At 38.1% G+C, this 20,634-nt stretch overlaps 1 protein-coding gene across 2 annotated transcripts in view; it reads left to right on the top strand.

Moving 5' to 3' along the window:
• KIF1B (kinesin family member 1B) overlaps window positions 1–20,634 on the top strand; it is a 196,135-nt gene that overhangs the window by 104,556 nt on the left and 70,945 nt on the right. The window contains exons 13-20 of one of the 2 annotated variants that reach the window (XM_006866399.1): window positions 2,449–2,528; window positions 4,017–4,092; window positions 8,079–8,158; window positions 8,636–8,742; window positions 10,141–10,224; window positions 10,448–10,628; window positions 10,760–10,832; window positions 15,946–17,427. In XM_006866399.1, coding sequence (XP_006866461.1) covers window positions 2,449–2,528; window positions 4,017–4,092; window positions 8,079–8,158; window positions 8,636–8,742; window positions 10,141–10,224; window positions 10,448–10,628; window positions 10,760–10,832; window positions 15,946–17,427 — 2,163 coding nt within the window. Of the gene's footprint in view, window positions 1–2,448; window positions 2,529–4,016; window positions 4,093–8,078; window positions 8,159–8,635; window positions 8,743–10,140; window positions 10,225–10,447; window positions 10,629–10,759; window positions 10,833–15,945; window positions 17,428–20,634 lie in introns of those variants that run through there. The other variant, XM_006866398.1, reaches the window with a different exon arrangement.

Here is a 20,634-nt window from a genome sequence, read left to right as displayed (position 1 = left end):
ATAATCATTTTTCTGAATTCTTTCTCAGGCATTTCCAGGGCCTGCCCTCCTTCCAGAATGGAGTCCAGGTCTACTTCTGGGTCCTTTGTCTCAAGATATTTTGTCTTTTTTCTGGACATGTGCTGATATGGTCATCTGATTTTGCTTCTTGGACATGTTTCATGTTTATCTGTGGCCCTAATGCTTAAATGAGTATGTATTTTGGTACTTTTTTTTTTTTTTTTATGCTTTCTGGTTTCTTCCAGGAAGATGTGGTCAGGGTGTGGTCTTCCCCTTTCACTCTTCTTATTCCTTGACTCAGAGTAACTTTCACAGGTGCTGCCTGTTTCCTTGGTATCTGGTAGCTGTTATTGGTTATTGCCTGGGTTTTGATGTTTAATATGGTGTGAATGTAGCTTGGCTATTTGGCAGCAGTTGCTGACTCTTCTCGTGTAGAATAGGGAGACAAAGAGTCCTTCAATAGCAGAAGGGAGGCCGTGCCGTCTGTCCGTCTGGCAAACCGGAAGTCTTGTAGCTGCTGCCTTTTGAGACTTTCTTTATTCTTGGCTTTTTTAAATGTTTTCTTGGTTTGGGTGGTTTTGTTTTAGGTGACATCCAATTGCAGAATTTTTCTGGAAGCCCAAAAGCTATAGAAAATTAAGTATCAGACACTTATGCTTTATCATATTATATCATTCATCTTTTTTTTTTTTAATCTATATAATTTTTTTTTGAATCATGGACACTTTTTATAATAGCAGCCTCTGCAATGAAACATAGATGAAAATATTTTGTGAACTGTAAGACTTCATGGTTGATCACTAGTACCACCAACAGCACTGCTATCATTATCATCATCATCTGACTTGCTTCATTTCATCTCCATAACTAGCCTTGTCTCTTGCTTTTGCACTTGTTCATCCCTTGTTGGTACTTCTTTCCCTCTGTTCTTTACCTAGTCAATTCCTTATTGTTGTTAAGTGGCATCAATTCGGTTCCGACTCATAGCAATCCTGTATAGGGTTTCCAAGGTGCAGATGGTGGGTTTAAACTGCTGCCCTTGCCATTCAAACCAACCTTGAGGTCCAGTGCATTATCTTGCAGTGCCACACCAGGACTCCCATTTGCCCTTTATTCATCTGTGTGGATCTCATACACTCCTAAGAAGCCCTCCCTGGTTCACTCCCCTTCCAGTTGCCTTTAGCACCTAGAACACTGTACTGTTGTCATCTCCTACCATACTCATTGACAATCCTTGAATACACTGAACTGGCCACACAACTTTTCCTGGAAACTGCCAGGTACCTTCCTGACTGTTCCCGCTGCATGGCACATCCAATTCTTTTGTCTCTGCATAGAACCTTGGAATTGAGCCAGTCTTGTAACCCCACTTCACATTGCTCCCTCATCTCCACCTCCATCTGTGTTCTTGTTCCCCTTCTTTGCTTTGTTTTCCCCTAAGTGCTTATTGCTGTTACCATGCTATATATTTGGATTATTGATTAAAATGAGTTTTCTTGTTTTCCTTACTGAAATATAAGTTTTATGAAGGCAAGGATTTTGTTCTCTTAAATATCCCTGCTGGTGGTGGTTGTGTACCATCAAGTTTGTCCAAGTCATAGCAAGCACGTATAGGGTTTCCAAGGCTGTAAATCTTTATAAGAGCCCAAAAAACTCATTTTTATCCTGTGGAACAACTGGTGACCTTGATTTGAACTGCTGACCCTGCAGTTGGCAGCCCATATCACCATGCTACCAGGGCTCCTTTTACAGATCCTTAGTTGCCTTGAATAAGGCTTGACATTTAATAAGGGCAAATATCATTGTTCAATGACTCGACCAGTTCCTTCTTTCTGTCCCAAAGACAGAGAAATAATGTATGTTCTTATATTTCTGACATATAATACACACTCCTCAAGTAATTGGTAATTTTTCACGTCAATGACTGCATGCGTTTATGAGATCCAATACTAAACCTTCCTTTATTAGGTATTGGGCTGTGTTCAGGAGGATGCAGTGTTATGGTGAAATTATGGTGAAACAAAAGCAATGAGTACGTTTGGGGATTTTCTTCTAATGTAGAAGTGGTTGTCAGGAAAAGTACCTTGCATGGGATGTTGATATATTACCCTTCAACACACAAACACACATAGACACTATTAAGACATTTTTGTTAGGATTTAAAGGATTACAAGGGGGCTTCAAAAACTTCATGGAAAAAATTTATTCTTTTTTAGTTACATTTTTCCACAAACTCTTTGAAGCCCCCACGTACCACTATTCTGGGGCTGATTTAGCTTCATGCCTAGTTCTTGAGATTCTTACTTTACATATTAAAAAGAGACAGAAGAAATTTTCGCGTTAGATTCTGCCTCATCTCAGAGGGCAAACTTTGCTTGCTATCCTTTCAGGTGTGATATGTTCAGTGATGAGACTCTGCTACTCTAACTGTGGGCTTTCCTCCCGTAGGAGTCAGAGAAGATCATTGCTGAGTTGAATGAAACCTGGGAAGAGAAGCTGCGTAAAACGGAGGCGATCAGAATGGAGAGGTCAGGAGCTTAAAATCTGGGAATGTTTCTAAGGTTTCTAGGAATATGAATTACTTTTATACTAAGAAAAGATGCAAAAGAAATTAAACACAGAACTTCTCCCCCAAAATCAAAAAAGTAAGCCTGACTGGTGCCATCTGGTCAGTAGAATTTACACTTTAAAATGAAACCCACAGGTTTAAATGTTCTCTAGGGAGTCATGTACTTAAATAGCTATCAACCAGAGTACATGTTGCTGGGTATTCATGTAAAAATGAAAGATATTGAGGACTAGAGCTTTCATCTGCTTTTGATAATGGTCCAAATCCAAAGGACTGTTCTGATGATTGTCTGTCAGAATTACCATCTCTAGACCTTTTTGGTAAGATGGAAAATAGTTTGGGTTGTAAACCTCCTTATCCATTCTCTAGCCTGTTAGACTAAATCTACATTTTAAAATGTCATTTCCTGTCTTCCCCATTTTTGGAAGATGAAGCAGACATGAGTTCTTATGTATTGATACAGTAAATGTAACTCATGTAATTTTCTTATTTATTATAGAGATTTAAAGCTAGAATTGCTGAAATAGAATGTTGGCTTGGGAACATTTAAGAACCAAATATAAACCAAAGTCACTTTCTGATTACTTTCTTAGATTTTGAAGAAATAGTATTTTGAGTTGAATGAATGGCTTTGAGGAATCTTCTTTTATGTTAATAGACATGGATTGTTGTCTACTTCCAAAGTTATATTAAGCAGTTTTTATATGGGTGAATATAACTTAACACAGGAACATAGTTTACTTAATTTTGAGTATGGTATTTCTCTAAAACATTTCTCACTAATGATGGGATGGATGGATTATTCTACATGCTTTGCTTACTTTAAATTGTTTTTCCTTTGCATGCTTTATTTTCAGTTCATATTATTACTAAAGTACTATGGTTGGTTCCAACTCATAGCAATCCTGTATAGGGTTTCTAAGACTGTAAATCTATGCAGAAAGCCTTATCTTTCTCCCTTGGAGCTGCTGATCAGCTTGAACCTCCAACCTTGTGGTTCACAATTCAGAACTTACTGATTATAGAGCCACCACACTCCCTCCAATTCATATTGTTGTTAAGTGCTGTCAAGTTGGTTCTGGCTAATAGTGACCCTGTATAGGATTTCCAAGAAGCAGCTGGTGGGTTTAAACCACTGACCTGTAGATCGCAGTTCAGTGTTTAACCTTCAGTGCCACACCAGGACTGACTTAATTGGCATTTTGGTATTTGTATGTTCATGGAGTCCCTGGGTGGTGAAAGTGCTGGACTGCTAACCAAAAGGTTAGTGGTTAAAACCCACACAGAGATGTCTTGGAAGTAAAACCTGGGGGTCTGCTTCCAAAAGGATACAGCCTTCAAAGCCCTATGGAATATATTGCTGCTCTGCACATAGGGGATTGCCATGAATTAGAATCAACAGACAGGCAACTGACAACATGTTGATATACTTGTGATTTTTTTCTAGAGAGGCCTTGTTGGCTGAAATGGGAGTTGCCATTCGGGAAGATGGAGGAACCCTAGGAGTTTTCTCACCTAAAAAGGTAAGAAATAGTAATATTGTGAACACTAAATGGAAAAACTTTTTGGTTTGTTTTCGTCACTGAGGCATTGCCTTTCTGGGCTGCTCTCTTAACCTCCCCTTTTTTATTAATGCTTGAAGTTTGGCTTAATTTCTGATTTCAGGTTATAATATGGGTTTATAGTACAAGGGCAGTCTATTTCTAAAATGTCTTTTATATGTGGCTGGTGGCTGTGTGCCGTGGAGTCAGTTCTGACTCATAGCGACCCTGTACAGGGTTTCCGAGGCTGTAAATCTTGACGGGAGCAGAATGCCTCATCTTTCTCCCGCAGAACAGCTGGTAGTTTCGAACTGCTGACCTTGCAGTTCACAGCCTGATTCATAACCACTACGCTACCAGAGCGCTCTACAAAATAAAAACCCAAGGCAGTAAATCTATAAACTTTGGGCATTACTCAATGTTTAATCGTCTTCATTGTTGCTTTGCCTTAAGTTCTCAACCTAACCTAGCATGCCTTGCTTCAATTTGGGCTACTCTTTCTATGTAAATTTTCCCATCAACCAACCCAGTTTAATAATTCTTTGAAACTAATTTCAGCTCTTTAAATTTATGCAAAAAAAATGCTACTCTAGTTTTCATTTGTATTATAGAAGACCAGTGTACACAGTAAAGCAATTCCTCTCCTCGTCCTTCTAGTCTGCCTGCACCTTCCTTTGTTTTATCTTCTAATGTCTCAATTATGGCAACAATAGTGAGGTTGGCACCTAACAACAACAACAAAGATACTTCACTATTTATATAACCCTAGTTGTAATTTGAGTCCTGGTGTGGCACTGTGGGTTAATGAGCTGGACTACAAAGTTGTTTGAACCACAAAGTCAGTGGTTCAAGTTCATCTTATATAGGAAACCCTGTGTATGGCCACTGCCAGCTGGAACCAACTCTGCGGCACTTAACAACAACATCAATTGTAAAATGGGACTCCTGCTATGGTGCTGTAGGATCAGCACCACAAGGTCAGCAGTTCAAACCCACCAGCTGCTCCTTGGAAACCCTATAAAGGGTTGCTGTGAATCAGAACCAACTCTACAGCCCTAACCAACAACAACAGCTATAAAGTGGAGTCCTAGTATGGCACTGTAAGATAAGTACTGGACTAGCTGCTCCTCGGAAACCCTATATGGGATCACTATGAGTCAGAACCCACTCCACAGCATTTAACATCAATAGATGTAAAGTAGTAGCTGTTAGTGAACTAATATAATTTATTATTTTACTAAGTTGCTACTTAATTATTGTTTAATATTACAAACAATTATTGAATGACTTTTGTCATTAGCTTTTTATGTTAAGTTCACCTAATTTTTTTTTTTTTGGCAAATTCTGATGTGTTATTTCCACAGAGAAGTTACATTTAGAGATGTATTATAAAACTGGAGCAGTTAAGTATTTTGTTTATATTGTCAAAGGCTTTCCACACTTACATCGCTTTTCGTACATTGTTGTTGCGTGCTATTGGGTTGGTTCCAACTAAGTCACCCTGTCTAGGGTTTCAGAGGCTGTAAATCTTTACAGAAGTAGAAAGCCTCATCTTTCTCCTATGGAGTGGCTGGTGGATTTGAACTGTCAACCTTGAGATTAGCAGTCCAGTGCTTATCCTACATACTGGACTCCTGCATTAAGATAGATTACCTACTAGTATAGAGGTTTATTTTCTGTTTGTTGGTTTTTTTTTTGTTTTTTTTTTAGTATAGAGATTTTAATAGTTACAAGTTTTATAGAATTTGTGTTGTGTCCTTGCATATATCTAAAAGTATTCTATAAAATCTTTGAGTATTAAGTACTGTGGGGAAATTTTTATAAAACTTGTGAAAACATGCACTGAACTAAAAGGTCAGCAGTTCAAGCCCACCAGTCACTCCTCGGAAAACCTATACAGGGTCGCTGTGGTTTGAAAGCGACTCGATGGCACTTGACAACAACAAGCATTCGTACAACGAACCCTGATGGCTCATAGTTAAGCATTTGGCTGCCAACCAAAAGGTTGACAGCTGAACCCACCAGCCACTCCACAGGAGAACGATATGGCAATTTGCTTCTGTAAAAATTATATCCTTGGAAACTCTCTGGGGAGGTTCTACTCTGTCATATATGGCTGCTCTATGAGCCGGAATCAACTTGACAGCAACAAGTGAACACATAAACAAGTGTTTAGATGGTATAAAGTGTAGAGTACCAAACTTCTCTGTTTGCTCAGATTCATCTTGCTAATTTTACACATCTGACCTGAACTTTCTGGACTTCCTCAGGAAAGGAAAGGGGTCTGCCACTGCCCACATCCAAACTCACTGTTAGAGCCTGTTTATGAGGTTTCTGTCTTTTCTGACCAGTGTCATGATAGGTTTTAAAGAACAGAGTACTTTGATTTTCTCATACCAACAAAGGTTACTACAGATGTAGACACTGGTTGAGGAGATTTAGAGGTTTCTCTATTTTTCTTTTAAATCATCTTTTACAGTCCATTTTCCTAACCTCTTTCTGACTCTTCTCTCATGTCCCCACATTTGCTGGCATTATCTTAAGTAGATTTTGACCCCAAGATCATAAGGCTTATTTATGGATGCCAGTGGCGGTATCATCACCAAATAAAGTTGGCTTTAAAAGATTTTTAGAAATAATAGAGTTAGATAAAGAAGGGTTTTTTCCAAAGGTGTTCATATTATTGGAGGTTAGTCATTTAAATTCCTTCTTTACAATAAAGACTAGTAAACTAAATAACAAGGACCAAAATTATAGCAAAATGTCATCAGGGTTGGGAAGACACTGTTTTCAAGTAAATAAATATTAAATGTTTCTTGGGATTTTTGCCCAGGCATTTGCAAAAATATTATGATTAACCAAAGAAATTCAACTTGTCCTGATCTTTCTTTTTTGCTCACTATGCTTTGTCCCTACCAAGAATTGGATCTTGTTCATTATACCAGAACTCATGTTTTTAAATAGAACCCATTGGTGCAATTTGAGAAGAGGTGCATTTTCTCTTTATTGTGGGATTAAAAGTATTACCAGACGAATGTCCCAGACTTCCAGACTGTAGCCAATATCAGAGATGGGGTGGGAATCAACATACGTTTTATTGACAGATCTGGAAGGCAATGAGAATCCTTCTCTGAAAGATTGCCTGGCCCTCCCCCATACCGTGGGAATTTTACACCTCTCTAGATAGCGTAGTGGTTACGAATCGGGCTGCGAACCTTAAGGTCAGCGGTTCGAAACTACCAGCCGCTCTGCGGGAGAAAGATGAGGCTTTCTACTCCCGTAAGGATTTACACCCTCGGAAACCCTGTACAGGGTCGCTATGGGTCGGAACCGACTCGACGGCACTTAACAACAACAACAACTAGGTATCTGTGTATTGTTAAATTCTTTTCTCAGAGTTTTGTGGCTCTATCATTTGGGGATACAGTTTATGTCCCACTGAGTCAAGGCATCTTATATCCTGGGATGTGTTTGCCCCAAACAATATGAGTGGCCTTTTCAGAAACCTTTGTCTTAAAGTTACATTCTTTTACAAGCCAGTGTTCCTCCTGGCTTGTCTTATCCTAGTTCTAAATCAACAATGCGGCACTAAAACCTTAGCCTACCTGTTCCTGCAGCACAGGGGAAAGGTTAGTCAGGGCTGTAATGATTGGGAACAATGATTAAAAGGGCTTGAAAACGCTTTTCTCCAAAGTGGGAATGATACAGAGGTCCCTGTGGCAGCAGCAATGGGCTCCATCCAGCATAACACCGATTGTGAGGATGGTGCAGGACCAGGCAGTGTTTCACCCTGCTGTGCATCGGATCACTATGAGTCAGAACTGACTCCATGGCACGTAACAACAACCCTCTTCTAGGTACTCTGGGGTCTCAAAGAAACCATCACCCTCCTAGAGGTCTATGTTATTGTTGTCACTGCTCTGTTATAGTGACTTGTTCTAAATTGAGAATCTGTAACCTTTTTTCAGACCCCACATCTTGTTAACCTCAATGAAGACCCACTAATGTCTGAATGCCTGCTTTATTACATCAAAGATGGAATTACAAGGTATCTTTGTTTCTTCTTTTGATAGCGTAATATTTTTTCTCTTAATGATTGAATAATTAAAGGGATGTTATTTGTTAACGAATTTATTTTTATAATTTGCTGTTTTCTCTGTATGAAATAGTTATAAATTGTGTGTTCTCCCTTCACAAATTATGTTGTGTTTAGCCAGCCAAACTAGTTATCCATAAGACCCTATTTTTTTCCCTTCTAACATCCTATATGAATTATTTAGGGAGTTTAGTTTGCTCCTGTCTCTTTGTAATGCTATGTGAATTAATCACTGCTCTTTCATTTCTTATTCTGATGTAGAGAGGTTGGTCATATATGAAAAGTAGAATTTGCAATTGAAAGCTTCTGATACAAAAAGGCAATACCTTTTGTACCTACTAAAGAATATTCTTTGGGAGAAAGAGGTTCATTGTTCCTAGCAGTTTTTGTGTCTCAACTGCCCTGGGAAACGCTTTCTCTTGTGTTCAGGGTTGGCCAAGCAGATGCTGAGCGGCGCCAGGATATAGTGCTAAGTGGGGCTCACATTAAAGAAGAACATTGTATCTTCCGGAGTGAGAGAAACAACAGTGGTGATGGTGAGAGTCCCTGGCTTGAGCTTCTCTGACAACTTTTTCATTCTGCGTTGAGCAATCTCCAAAATTTGGTAGTCCCTGTATCTTTTAATGGAACGTTCTCATACGATCTAATATTGAAAATGGAGAAACCTGGGCTGCTTGTAAATGCAAGGACACACATAGCTACTTTACATGAAAAAAAGGCCTCTACAAAAGGAGCCCTTTTGTTGCTGCCAAGGACTGAGCAGGACATAGGCAATTAGGCTTGGTCTTGAATGTAAATTATTTAATAGAAAAGTAAGAAAGGAATAAATATACAGGGCAGTAGGGGCTTTGAAGGACCTCTGTTCTTATCCCAGAAGAATTTATTTTTTCATTTTACCTAAAAGGAAATAGAAAGTCTGTCTAGAATTTTTCTCTAGGCTTTTACCAAAATAACACTCTAGTAGTATTTTTATAACTCACTCCTTCCTAATCAAAACATTAGTTTTTAATCCTAAAGTTTGGATTATTACATACATCTCATACTTAAGATTTCCTTTTTGTTAAGATTTCCTTTTTGTTTTTGTTTTTGTTTAGTTTTTAATTGTGAATTATGTGATAGTTTACATGGGAGAACATTAGCTTTACATTCATCCTATCATATTTCATTTCATCTCAATGAGTACAATCCCCTCCATGCATCATCAAACAATCAAAGGGTATACCCTGCAAGCCTGCCCCCTGGCCACCCACACACAGTCCCTCTCCCTCCCTGAGTCCAGATACCCCAGATGCTTTATCTCTCCATGTCGTTGTCTCTGCCTCCATCTCTGGCGTCACTGCTTCTCTGGGTAGGGTCCCGCACTCCGCTCATCTCCCTTGATGGTCCCAGGGACCTCTGCTTCTGGACCGCTTAAGATTTCTTATGGCTTCAGTTTTTATTGGCTTAACTACCTTCAGACATCACCAGAACTACTGTTTTCTGTCTGATTCTGAGGTTTTCAAGATTCTTAATTCCAACTCAGTTAAATGTTCTATGTCAGCCACAGTCCCAAATAGCCTCTTGTTTTGGACTGACTCTGGTACTCTGAAATGATCTGATACGTACGTGCTTCAACCACTTGGCTAGTTGCAGGTGTCTATTCTAGTTAAAGGTGCTCTGGTGGCACAGTGGGTTAAGTACTGGACTGCTAACTGAAGGTCAGTAGTTCAAACCCACCATCCACTCTGGAAAGAAGATGAGACCGTCTGCTTCTGGAAAGATTTATAGCCTCAGAAACCCTAAGGAGCCAGTTCTGCTCTGTTCTGTAAGGTTGCCATGTGTCAGAATTGGCTCAGTGGCATGGGTTTTAGTATTATAGTTACCATACCTCCTGATAATCCATTATTTGCTTCCATTGGCTTCTGAGTCTAATCATTAATTTTTGTTCCTTTTAGTTATTGTGACTTTGGAGCCATGTGAGCGCTCAGAAACCTACGTAAATGGCAAGAGGGTGGCTCAGCCTGTCCAGCTGCGCTCAGGTGAGACTGGGAAAGTTTGAGATCTTCAGCAGCGCCCTCATGGCTAGTATGAAATTTTTTTTTTAATTTTTGACTCTTTGTTTAAGGGCTGAAGTGATAGTATCAAGATGTGTGCTTCTATAAAATAACTCTAAACACTGTGTTTTCACATTAGAGAGAATAAGGTTACTAACCTAGATACTAGAGACTTAAATTTAAACCCTCCTTTTTTTCTTTATACTAGGAAATCGTATTATCATGGGTAAAAACCATGTTTTTCGCTTTAACCACCCGGAGCAAGCACGAGCTGAACGGGAAAAGACTCCTTCTGCTGAGACCCCCTCCGAACCTGTGGACTGGACGTTTGCCCAGAGAGAGCTTCTGGAAAAACAAGGAATTGATATGAAACAGGAGATGGAGAAAAGGTAACGTATAACTATGAGTATTATGTGGCCCATATGACTATCATTTTTTCTTTTAAGACTAGAATAGCATTCTTTAAACAGCTTATTGATTTTAGAATTTATTCTTTGTTGTCTTTTTTTCCTTCTTCTAGGCTACAGGAAATGGAGATCCTATACAAAAAGGAGAAGGAAGAAGCAGATCTCCTCTTGGAGCAGCAGAGACTGGTAGGAGCCCATACTGAGTCTACTCACTGATAGGAAAGGACAGCTTGCTCCCCGACCTTCCCTGTTATACAGATAAGCACTACCCAGTGCTGATCCAGACTCTTACTGAGTCCACACACTATTCTTTCATTTCCTTAATGGAGAACACACTCACATCTGGTAGCCTTAGCCTGAAAAACTGCCCACATTCTATGCCTTTTCTGCCTTAAAGTCAAATCTTCTGTCAAAGCCAAGTGCTTTTTGGAGGAACTAATGGGAGCTTCTCTGATAGCCTTTGCCTCATGATAGTGGTTTTTGAATTCACAACACTGATAGTTATTTAAATGATAATGACTCTGGATATTTGTTAGGTGTTTGCCTTGGTTTTGTTTCTGATCACCTGATAGTACTAATTCTCTGCTCTTGGGCTGACTTGGGGATTGTTCTTGTGCTGGGTGATTTTTTTTTTTTTTTAAGTTAAACTGTGTTTGAAAGTGTTGCTGCACAGTTGCATGTGTTAACCCTTTTCTGTTCCCCTGCATGGAGTCTGAATTCTCAGTAAGGTTCTCAGTGTGGTGTTGACGGGGGAATTTAGGCTATAGAATTAATGCACAGAGGAGAGGGCGCTCTGGTTTCTATGGGTTGACAAAGGATTTGGGTGAAGAACTGAAAAACCAGTTAAGATCACATGCCAATGACTTAGGAATTTTATGATGTTAATTGATTTTCGGTGTTCGATAGAAAATAAATAAGTTGATCCATTAATTAGATTTTTAAAGCTAACCAGTTTTGTTTAAGTCATGGTTATAAGAAACTTCTCAGCATTCATTTGATGTGTAACAGGTACAGCTAACCACTGGGTTCAGTGGGTACAGTTTAGGAATTTCTCATTTTTTAAGATTCATGGTTCTATTTGTAGATTTGGGGCATTAGGGAGAAAGCTGGGTCATTGACCTCTCTGAATTAGATATAAAATACAGCTTGTAAACTATGTACCCTTACAACCATACTTTGTGTTTTGGAAAAGAGGAACTATTGCTAAATTGGGCCAGAAAAGCCATAGACTGAGAAGAAAAGTAGGATTTTACAGAGCAACTCCGTTCTCAGACTTTACAGTTAAAATCAGAAGTTTGTTGTCTTGGAAATTAATAGTAAAGCCAAAAAAAGAGAATAGATCAAGTATTGGGGGCAAAATAATGGTAGTGTTGTAGATAATCTCTTTAGGAGGCCCACTTTGCGTTTGATTTATAATGAAACAGAAAGATGATTAGGGGCTTGAGAAGTTTGTGAACCATGAAGGAGCCTTTTATCTTAATAATGTAGTCTAATGGGCTGTAAGAGGTCAAACAAGGAGAGTTGTAAAGAAGCTATATTTATTATTAGCAGTAGTGACGTACAGTCATATAGCACTTTATTAGTTATAAAGAGCTTAACTTCTATCCTTGTTTTTGTTTTTGATCCCTGAAACAACTCTCTTTTGTAGGTAGGTGTATAAGTAAAACGAATGGTATTCCCTCCAGTTTTTAGGGAAGAAAGCTAAGGCTAACAATGTTGTCTTGCCCACCATAAATAATTGATAAGTCACAAGTCTAAGGTATAAACCTGGGTCTTCTGACTTGCTTTGGTGTTCTGTGTGTTAGAGCAGTGCTTTCAAGTCACCTGGGAAAGTTTTTACATATCAGATCTGGATTCAGCAGGTCTTCGGTGGGGCCTGGGCTTCTGCGTTTCTAACAAGCTCCCAGGTGATACCAATATTGCTGGTCCTGGAGCACACTTTGAGCAAAGAGTATGATCATTCTGTGCCCTAAAATAAACATATTGACCATTAAATAGAAAGAAAGTAAAGGTCTCTAAAACATGTATCCAAGGAACATACTTAGTCTTGCAAGTAATCAGGTTCTGGTTGTCTTTTGTTCTTTATATCTGAAAGCAATCTAGAATTTCAAGAACAAATCCTTAAATCAAGGAGGTTGCTTTCCTCCACTAAGTCCAGCAGTCTATTCCACTTAAATTCTTTGTCCTCGAGAGGAACTGATAGTTCTGATACTGTACCTGATGGGAAAACGTACTCTTTGACCTTGTAATGGTCAACAAACAAATGCATTTCATACATACTCTGTATGAGTAAATGTTGAATAGACACAAAAAAATTATTATTCAGTAAATGTGTGCTTAGTATTCTATGTAATCATTTTCAGCTAATGTATACCAATAAAACAAATGGAATTCAAGCCCATGAGTTTGATGTTATGATAGTTCCCTAAATGTATCACATTGTGAGGTTGCTGAATATTCTTTTTTTAATTAATGCTCTATTATGCACCCAGTCCTTCCTGTGCTTGCCTTTTTCACATGTGTTTTAGGTAATTTTTTCTCTTCTTTGAATACGCTCCTTGCAAAGTCTCTTCAGGAGGCTCACTTTGCATTTGGTATTTAATGAGAACAGAAGGATCATTTGGTGACATGTAATTTTCCAGAACTGTAATAAACAACCAAAATATATTTTACAGTCTTTTTGACATGACAAAGAATTCACATCTTGGCCCATAAAGTATGCATACAGAGTTTTTAGTATCATGTGCAGAGTGATATGCTTAGCTTGTAAGAACACTGTCTCTATAGACACTGTAGACCATGTATTTTTAAAATTATGCCCACTTGATTTAATTTGAGTTCTTTTGGACTTATATAGACTCTCTCATTTATATGTGTTTTATTTTGGAATTTAAATGTATACTTTTTCACTTATGCATATTAAAGCAATAATTATAATATTTATCATTTCTTAAGTAATGTTCATTTCATTCTTAAGCAATTTTAAGAAGAACAGAAAAGAAGCTAGGAAAAAGAATCATAGCTCTCAGTTATGTGGGGAGACTTAGACTTTTTTAAAAACTCAGCTTACAAGTATTTTCAGAAAATCTCTCAGGAATTATACATGTACTTTTTCTATAATGTTTGTTAATGCAATATTTTTAATCACTTAAGATGAGACATTCTGGTATTTTTGACTAAAATTGAAAAGAAAAAAGTATAGCATCCATAAATGTTGCTTATCTGCTTTTTTATTGTTAAAATTTCAAATATATAGGATATAGAGTTGTTGTTGTGTGCTGTTGAATAGGTTCTGATTCATAGCAACCCTGTATAGGGTTTCTGAGGAGAGGCTGGTGGGTTTGAACCGCTGACCTTGTGGTTAGTAGTTCACTGCTTATCCTACAGTATTACCTAGATCATTATAAATAAAAGCTTTTTATACTCTGAGGGAAAAATCTGTCACCCAGCTAGAAAAGCTGAACAGTACCCACAGCATCAAATTATCATTATTTTTAAAGGTCTTTTTGTTTGTTTCTTTCCTGTAAAGTAACTGTACACACAGATCTTTAGTTTAGAAAACAAGATACAACTTATCAGTTCCAAGTCCGTCCGCCCCCCTCCCCCTTTTTTTGTAAAGTCTAGAGGTACTTTTGGCAATGACAATCAAGTACAAGAGATATTTTCATTTACTGGACTATCATTGAGTGTGAGTGAGTAATTTCTTTTCCCAGGAGCTTTAATTTCCTGAATTAGAAATGCTTCCTTAACCTTATCCGTTATGTTGTTTTGTTTTTAAGTGCTTTCGAGTTGATTCCAACTCTTAGTGACCCTGTATAGGGCTTCCAAGGAGCAGCTGGTGAGTTTGAACTGCCGACCTTGCGGTTCAAACAGACCTTGTGGCCCGGTGCTTTATCCCACAGTGCTACATCAGCACTACATTATATTAGAATTCTAAATCAAACATTGCTTCATTTAGATTTAAGTTATCGAGATTTATTTTAAGTTAGTTAAGAACAATTGCTTCTTATCCAAATAGCACATAAAACTAGGCTGCTCTTTGAAACCTTAGTAAAGTTCTTTGTAAAGGGGAAGAGGAGGCAATGATGCAGAGATAGGCAGCCAGAGAGACTAGAGTTAGAAATGCATTTGAAGATGGGCCTATTTCACACAAGCAGATTATCATCTTTGTGTTTCATATATTGATTAGAAGAGTTGTCACTGCAAGTGGTAGTCCTCAGATAGCTAGGACTGTCTGCCAGGGATTTTCATAGAAAATACCTCTCAGTTATATTTATTAAAATATTACTTGAGGAATTTGAAATGATCTTGAATGAAAATATATTTGCCTAGTGTTAGTTTTGCTCTGATCATTTATTTCTTAAAACTTTGGGGGTGAGTTATTATTGGTGTAAGTGTGTGAAAGACAAAAAAAAAAAAACTGACTATAAAGATCCTTTTTTTATGCTTTCTTGTTCTCTGGATAACAAACTTTAATGGCACAAATAAAAAGGATCAGTTTGAGATGATATAAAAAAATAGGTAATTCAATATATGCTCTGCAAAGAGACTAGTTTCAAAACCATCTTGTCTTAAAGAAAAAAGAATTTGGTTGATAAGAACGTCACATGGTCTGCCAATAGAGACTCTGAGCACTTTAACATCATTCTGTTGATTGCTTATTTTCCTTCTTTCTCATCTTTTAACATTTTTCTAGGGCAACTCTTTTTTAGTAAAGCTAAACAAAGCCTTGGTGTTCTACAGCCTTACTAACCTTTGTTAATCTGCCTGCTTGTCACACTTTTGTATGGCATCTCTGCTCACCCATGGGGAAAGAGTTTCTGGAAGAAGCAACAGCAATAACCAAGGCAAATGTGGGGAAGTAGCTGCATGGGTTTTTAGCATGTTGGGGTTACAGGTTTTTATTTCTCTTTTTTTTTTTTTTTACATAATGGAGGCATTATTTCACACTATTTTATTAATTTCATATGACTTTAGAGTCAGTGTCAATTTTTCTAAAATAATTAATTGGAGATTTTCACAGTGACCAAACAGTGGGAATTTGGATTAGGGATACTAAATAATGACCAAACAAATCTCTATATAAAAAGTAATCTACCTATGAATATGTGTTAGTAGAATTCCCTATCTTTTGGGGTTTTGGTTTTGATTTGGGGATTTGTTTTATTTCTAGAATTTTTGTTTTGTTTTTAAATTTGGTTAAGCTTTTTTTGCTTGCTTTTTCTTCAATTTGACTTTCATTTTTTACATTTTAATTTTGGTTATTTTGGGGCCATTTTTTGATTTTGTTTTTCCAAAGGACGCGGATTCTGATAGCGGGGACGATTCTGACAAGAGGTCGTGTGAAGAGAGCTGGAAACTGATTACTTCCCTGAGAGAAAAGCTACCTCCCAGCAAGTTGCAAACCATTGTTAAAAAATGTGGCCTCCCCAGCAGTGGGAAGAAGAGAGAACCAATTAAGATGTATCAGATCCCCCAAAGAAGGCGCCTGAGTAAAGATTCCAAGTGGGTCACCATCTCAGATCTTAAGATTCAGGCTGTAAAAGAAATTTGCTATGAAGTTGCCCTCAATGATTTTAGGCACAGTCGGCAGGAAATTGAAGCCTTGGCCATTGTTAAGATGAAAGAGCTTTGTGCCATGTATGGGAAGAAAGATCCCAATGAGCGGGACTCATGGAGGGCAGTGGCCAGAGATGTTTGGGACACTGTTGGTGTTGGGGATGAGAAGATTGAAGATATGATGGCCAGTGGTAAAGGTGGAACTGATGTAGATGACCTCAAGGTTCACATAGATAAGCTGGAAGATATTTTGCAAGAAGTCAAAAAGCAAAATAATATGAAAGATGAGGAGATCAAAGTCTTAAGAAATAAAATGCTAAAAATGGAGAAAGTCTTGCCACTGATTGGATCTCAGGAACAGAAAACCCAAGGAAGCCACAAAACAAAGGAGGCTGTTTGTGCCGCAGTCAGTAACAAGGCTGAGAATGATGGACGCAAAGGAGAACTTGAGGAACTTGAGAAAGAAGAGCGTGTTTCCCAGCTGATGAATGGGGATCCAGCTTTTAGACGTGGACGGCTTCGCTGGATGAGGCAAGAGCAAATTCGATTTAAGAACCTCCAACAGCAGGAGATAACTAAGCAGCTCCGTCGGCAGAATGTACCCCACAGGTTCATCCCTCCTGAAAACCGGAAGCCCCGATTCCCATTTAAGAGCAACCCTAAACACAGAAACTCATGGAGTCCTGGGACTCACATCATCATAACAGAAGATGAGGTTATAGAACTTAGAATTCCAAAAGATGAAGAAGGCAAAAAAGGATATAAAGAGGAGAATCAAGAAAAAGGGAGTAGAGCAACTTCTAAGGATACCCAGTTACCATCAGGTTCTCACGTCATAAGACGTCAGGATCACATCCAAGTTAGCAAACAGCATATTAATAATCAACAAGAGCCACCTCAGTTACGATGGAGAAGCAATTCTCTCAATAATGGCCAACAGAAGAGTAAGCCCTATCAGACAGCTGCCTCATCAGAGTCATTAACCTCCCACAATGGCCACCCTACTGCTGATCTGCAAACTTTCCAGGCCAAGCGCCATATTCACCAACACCGTCAGCCTTACTGCCACTATAACACTGGAGGTCAACTAGAGGGCACCACAGCCAGTTCTCAGAAACAGGCTGACAGACCTAACCACTGGAGCCAGTTGGTAACACCTCCTCGAATGAGACGACAGTTCTCAGCACCCAATCTCAAAGCTGGTCGAGAAACCACAGTATAAATTACTGGACAAGCTTGAAATCTTGGTGGGAAAAAAATGTTAGCTTATGATTTGGCCTAGAGTTATTGTTATTTACATTATGATTTTAATGTGTTTGGTTGGGGCTTTTTTTTTTTTTTTTTTTTTTGGTTCCTACCAATGTTGACTGGTTTTAGTACTGTTAAAACGTAAAATATTGGTAAACGTGTCAACATATGTCCCTTTTTCTTATATACTGTAAATGGATAGTTTTTGGAATTTGGGGGTGAAAATTGAGAGTTTTTTTTTAGACTTTTCTCCTTTCTTGGTGCCTAGATAGCTAATATCCTTACTTGCACAGACATGTCTAATTTTGGTGTAAGTTATGGTTTTTAAATGCCTATAAATTGATCTGATATCCAGAAAGACCTGCTTCTTAATTTATGCAGGCATTCAAAAGGTGCATTTGATATATACAATAACTTTATTATTTCCTCATAGGAGTCCTAGTGTGGTGCTGTAGGATAAATTTTGGACTGCTAACCACAAGGTCAGCAGTTCAAACCCACCAACAACTCCTTGGAAACCCTGTACAGGGTGACTGTGAGGCAGAATTGACTTGACAACACTTTACCGCACAGCATTTCCTCATGAAAGTTAAATACTAATAGTTTTAAGAACTAATAACATGCAACTGTGTAGACTCAGCTTGGAATTTCTCACCCATGTCTGTTCCTTTCTTTAATTGGAATTTTCATAAGCCAAAATGAAATGTCTGCAGACATGTTTTGTGCTGCACAGCTTTGCATCTTCCATAAAATTTCCACACCACCTTATCCTTCCATGTTCTACATAGGCTTTTTTATTTTTCCTTTGATTGTATCAGAATATGTATGAATTTGCCACAATACCAAAATCTTAAATTGGCATTTTTGTCTGGGCTTCTGTTTTTGGTTTTCATTTTGAAGTTCAGCATATTATTGCACACATGCATGCACAAATGAACTATTCACCAAAATCATGCCAAAAGAAATACTAACAAAATATCTGCATAATTACTTTAGGCAGTATACGAGGACAGTAAGTTTGTAAGGAGATTGTTTGCTAAAGAGAGGGTACGGATGGGACATGGAAGATGATAACAACAGTCAAGGCTTGTGTGCTGCTTTCTTTCAGCTAATGATGAAATAATGAAATCAAAGCTTAACTCTGGTTGGATTTGGAATAAAGGAAAAAATGTATCCTAAACTGTTCTTTTGGTTAACAGTAGTATGCTCACAACATTCAAGCAAGGAAAAAAATGTCCCGATGAACATTTATTGCATCAATACCTCATTGTACTGTGTTACGGTCTTAGTTTGCCTCACTGAAGAATCCTCTAAAAAAAGATGGACTTGTATGGAAAGAAAAGAGTAGTTTTCTAAAACCGTCCCCATCTTTTGAACTTTTAAGAAACTTTTTGAAGAGGCAGTCCGAAGAGCAGAGATGTCTTATACTATCCAACTTCACGTTGTTGACGATGCCTAAATCACACTAAGTCATCCGTCAAACACTTGTCTTCCAGATGATGTGACAAATTGCAGCCAACATAGCAATTTAGCATCCAAGGAAGCCTTCAAGACTGTGGTTCTGTTTGTTCTGTGTGTGGTCACTATGCTTTACTAGTACACAGTATTTTTAATTATAGTTTGTGTTTCTTTGCTTCTAAGAAAATGCTTTCTTAATGCACGGAAAATTGCTTCCAATTAACTTTTTTTCCCATAAAAAAGAGAAGAAGCATTGGAGGATACTAGAATAGTAATAGCCCTAGTCTTCAACTGAGGTTTTATGGCACATTAGCCATGGGTGAGTGGGTGAGCGATGTTTGTATGGATTGACTTAATTGAGATGACAATCTCCTGTGACATGTGATTTGAATGTACTCGGTAGACTACTTCACATCAGTCATTTCATTGTGTTTTTGTGTAAACCTCAGCCACCCCTCTTAAGACATAGGTATGTTAACTATTCCTTTCTTGAAAAACAAAATTATTTTCTAACATTAGCAATAATAATTATGACTCAGCTTCTCACTCTGTAGCAGAGGAGTGTTATTCCGAATGTGGAATCATAGGAGAGGCCCATGTTTTATTTTTATGGTGGCCTTTTAATCTTGTAATAAACAGTTGCCTACCTTTCCCACTAAACAATGGGGAGCCAGTTACATTTGCTAGCAATCAGGTAAAATGAAGAGTTATATACAATTTTATTTACAAGTATGGATTTTCATAAAGACTACATCTGCAGTGACAGTCCTAAGAAATAGGTATGTGTTTGTGCTCCTGCTGACCCAGGTGCCCCCGTATTGCTGAAGTGTTTAGATCTCTAAAGGAGCCTGTTATTTCATAGCTATCCAGGGAGAAATTAGCCAAGGTTTCATTGATTGTCACGTATGTCCCTTCATGCATTTCAGAGCAAACGTTACCTTACAAAAAAATTTTGTGTGAGTAATTGACTCTTGTACAGAATCCTTAGTGCCATGCTTTTGTGAGCTTAGGTATAAGCCTACATTGTTTTTTTTGTGTTGTTTTACTTTGAAAGTTTTGCTTGCTAAACCTGAATACTCTAAGACCTAAGAGAAGTGGTCATTATTAAACCATCACTGTATTATTGAAGTATTCTTAGCTATTATCAGAAATAAATGAAAAAACAAAATTATCTGAAATCGTATAATGGTTGAATAATAATGGAAGGGTAGAGGAGCCCCCGTTCATTGATATAGCTTTAAAAATCCAAAATGGTATGCCTGGGAGAGCTAAAGACATTCTGTTTATCTAATAAGTATAAATCAAAGGACTTCCTTTATTCTTGCTTCTAATTCTTACTAGCCCTTCAAATTGTTTCTCCTCTCACAATAACAATGAATTGTTACTACATTGCAGTGACTTGAAATGACTTTGCCTGCTTTAGATGCAGGTTGGTACTGACGAAACAAAACACTGAATTTGTCACTCTGCTGTCTGTCTGCATTCGAGGCTATCAGACTATAGGAAGTTACATAGACTTTTTACAGTCAGCTGCTGTATTCCTGTGCCTTACTCTTCATTGTTGTTGTTGTGTGCCGTGGAGTCGGTTCACTCTTCATTGTAGACTAACCTTAATGATTTATATAAAGGACTGGGAGGAGGAGCAGCTGCCTGTCTTGGTGCGCCTTAATGAAGAAGCATTCTTAGGAATAATGCAAACCAAGAATTTGTTCTATAATATTAG

Source organism: Chrysochloris asiatica, unplaced genomic scaffold (assembly GCF_000296735.1).
Source record: "Chrysochloris asiatica unplaced genomic scaffold, ChrAsi1.0 scaffold00090, whole genome shotgun sequence".
In the NCBI taxonomy this organism is placed as follows: Eukaryota; Metazoa; Chordata; class Mammalia; order Afrosoricida; family Chrysochloridae; genus Chrysochloris; species Chrysochloris asiatica.
The sequence above is the reverse complement of the archived record's forward strand: the minus strand, read 5'-3'. Positions and strand labels throughout refer to the sequence as shown.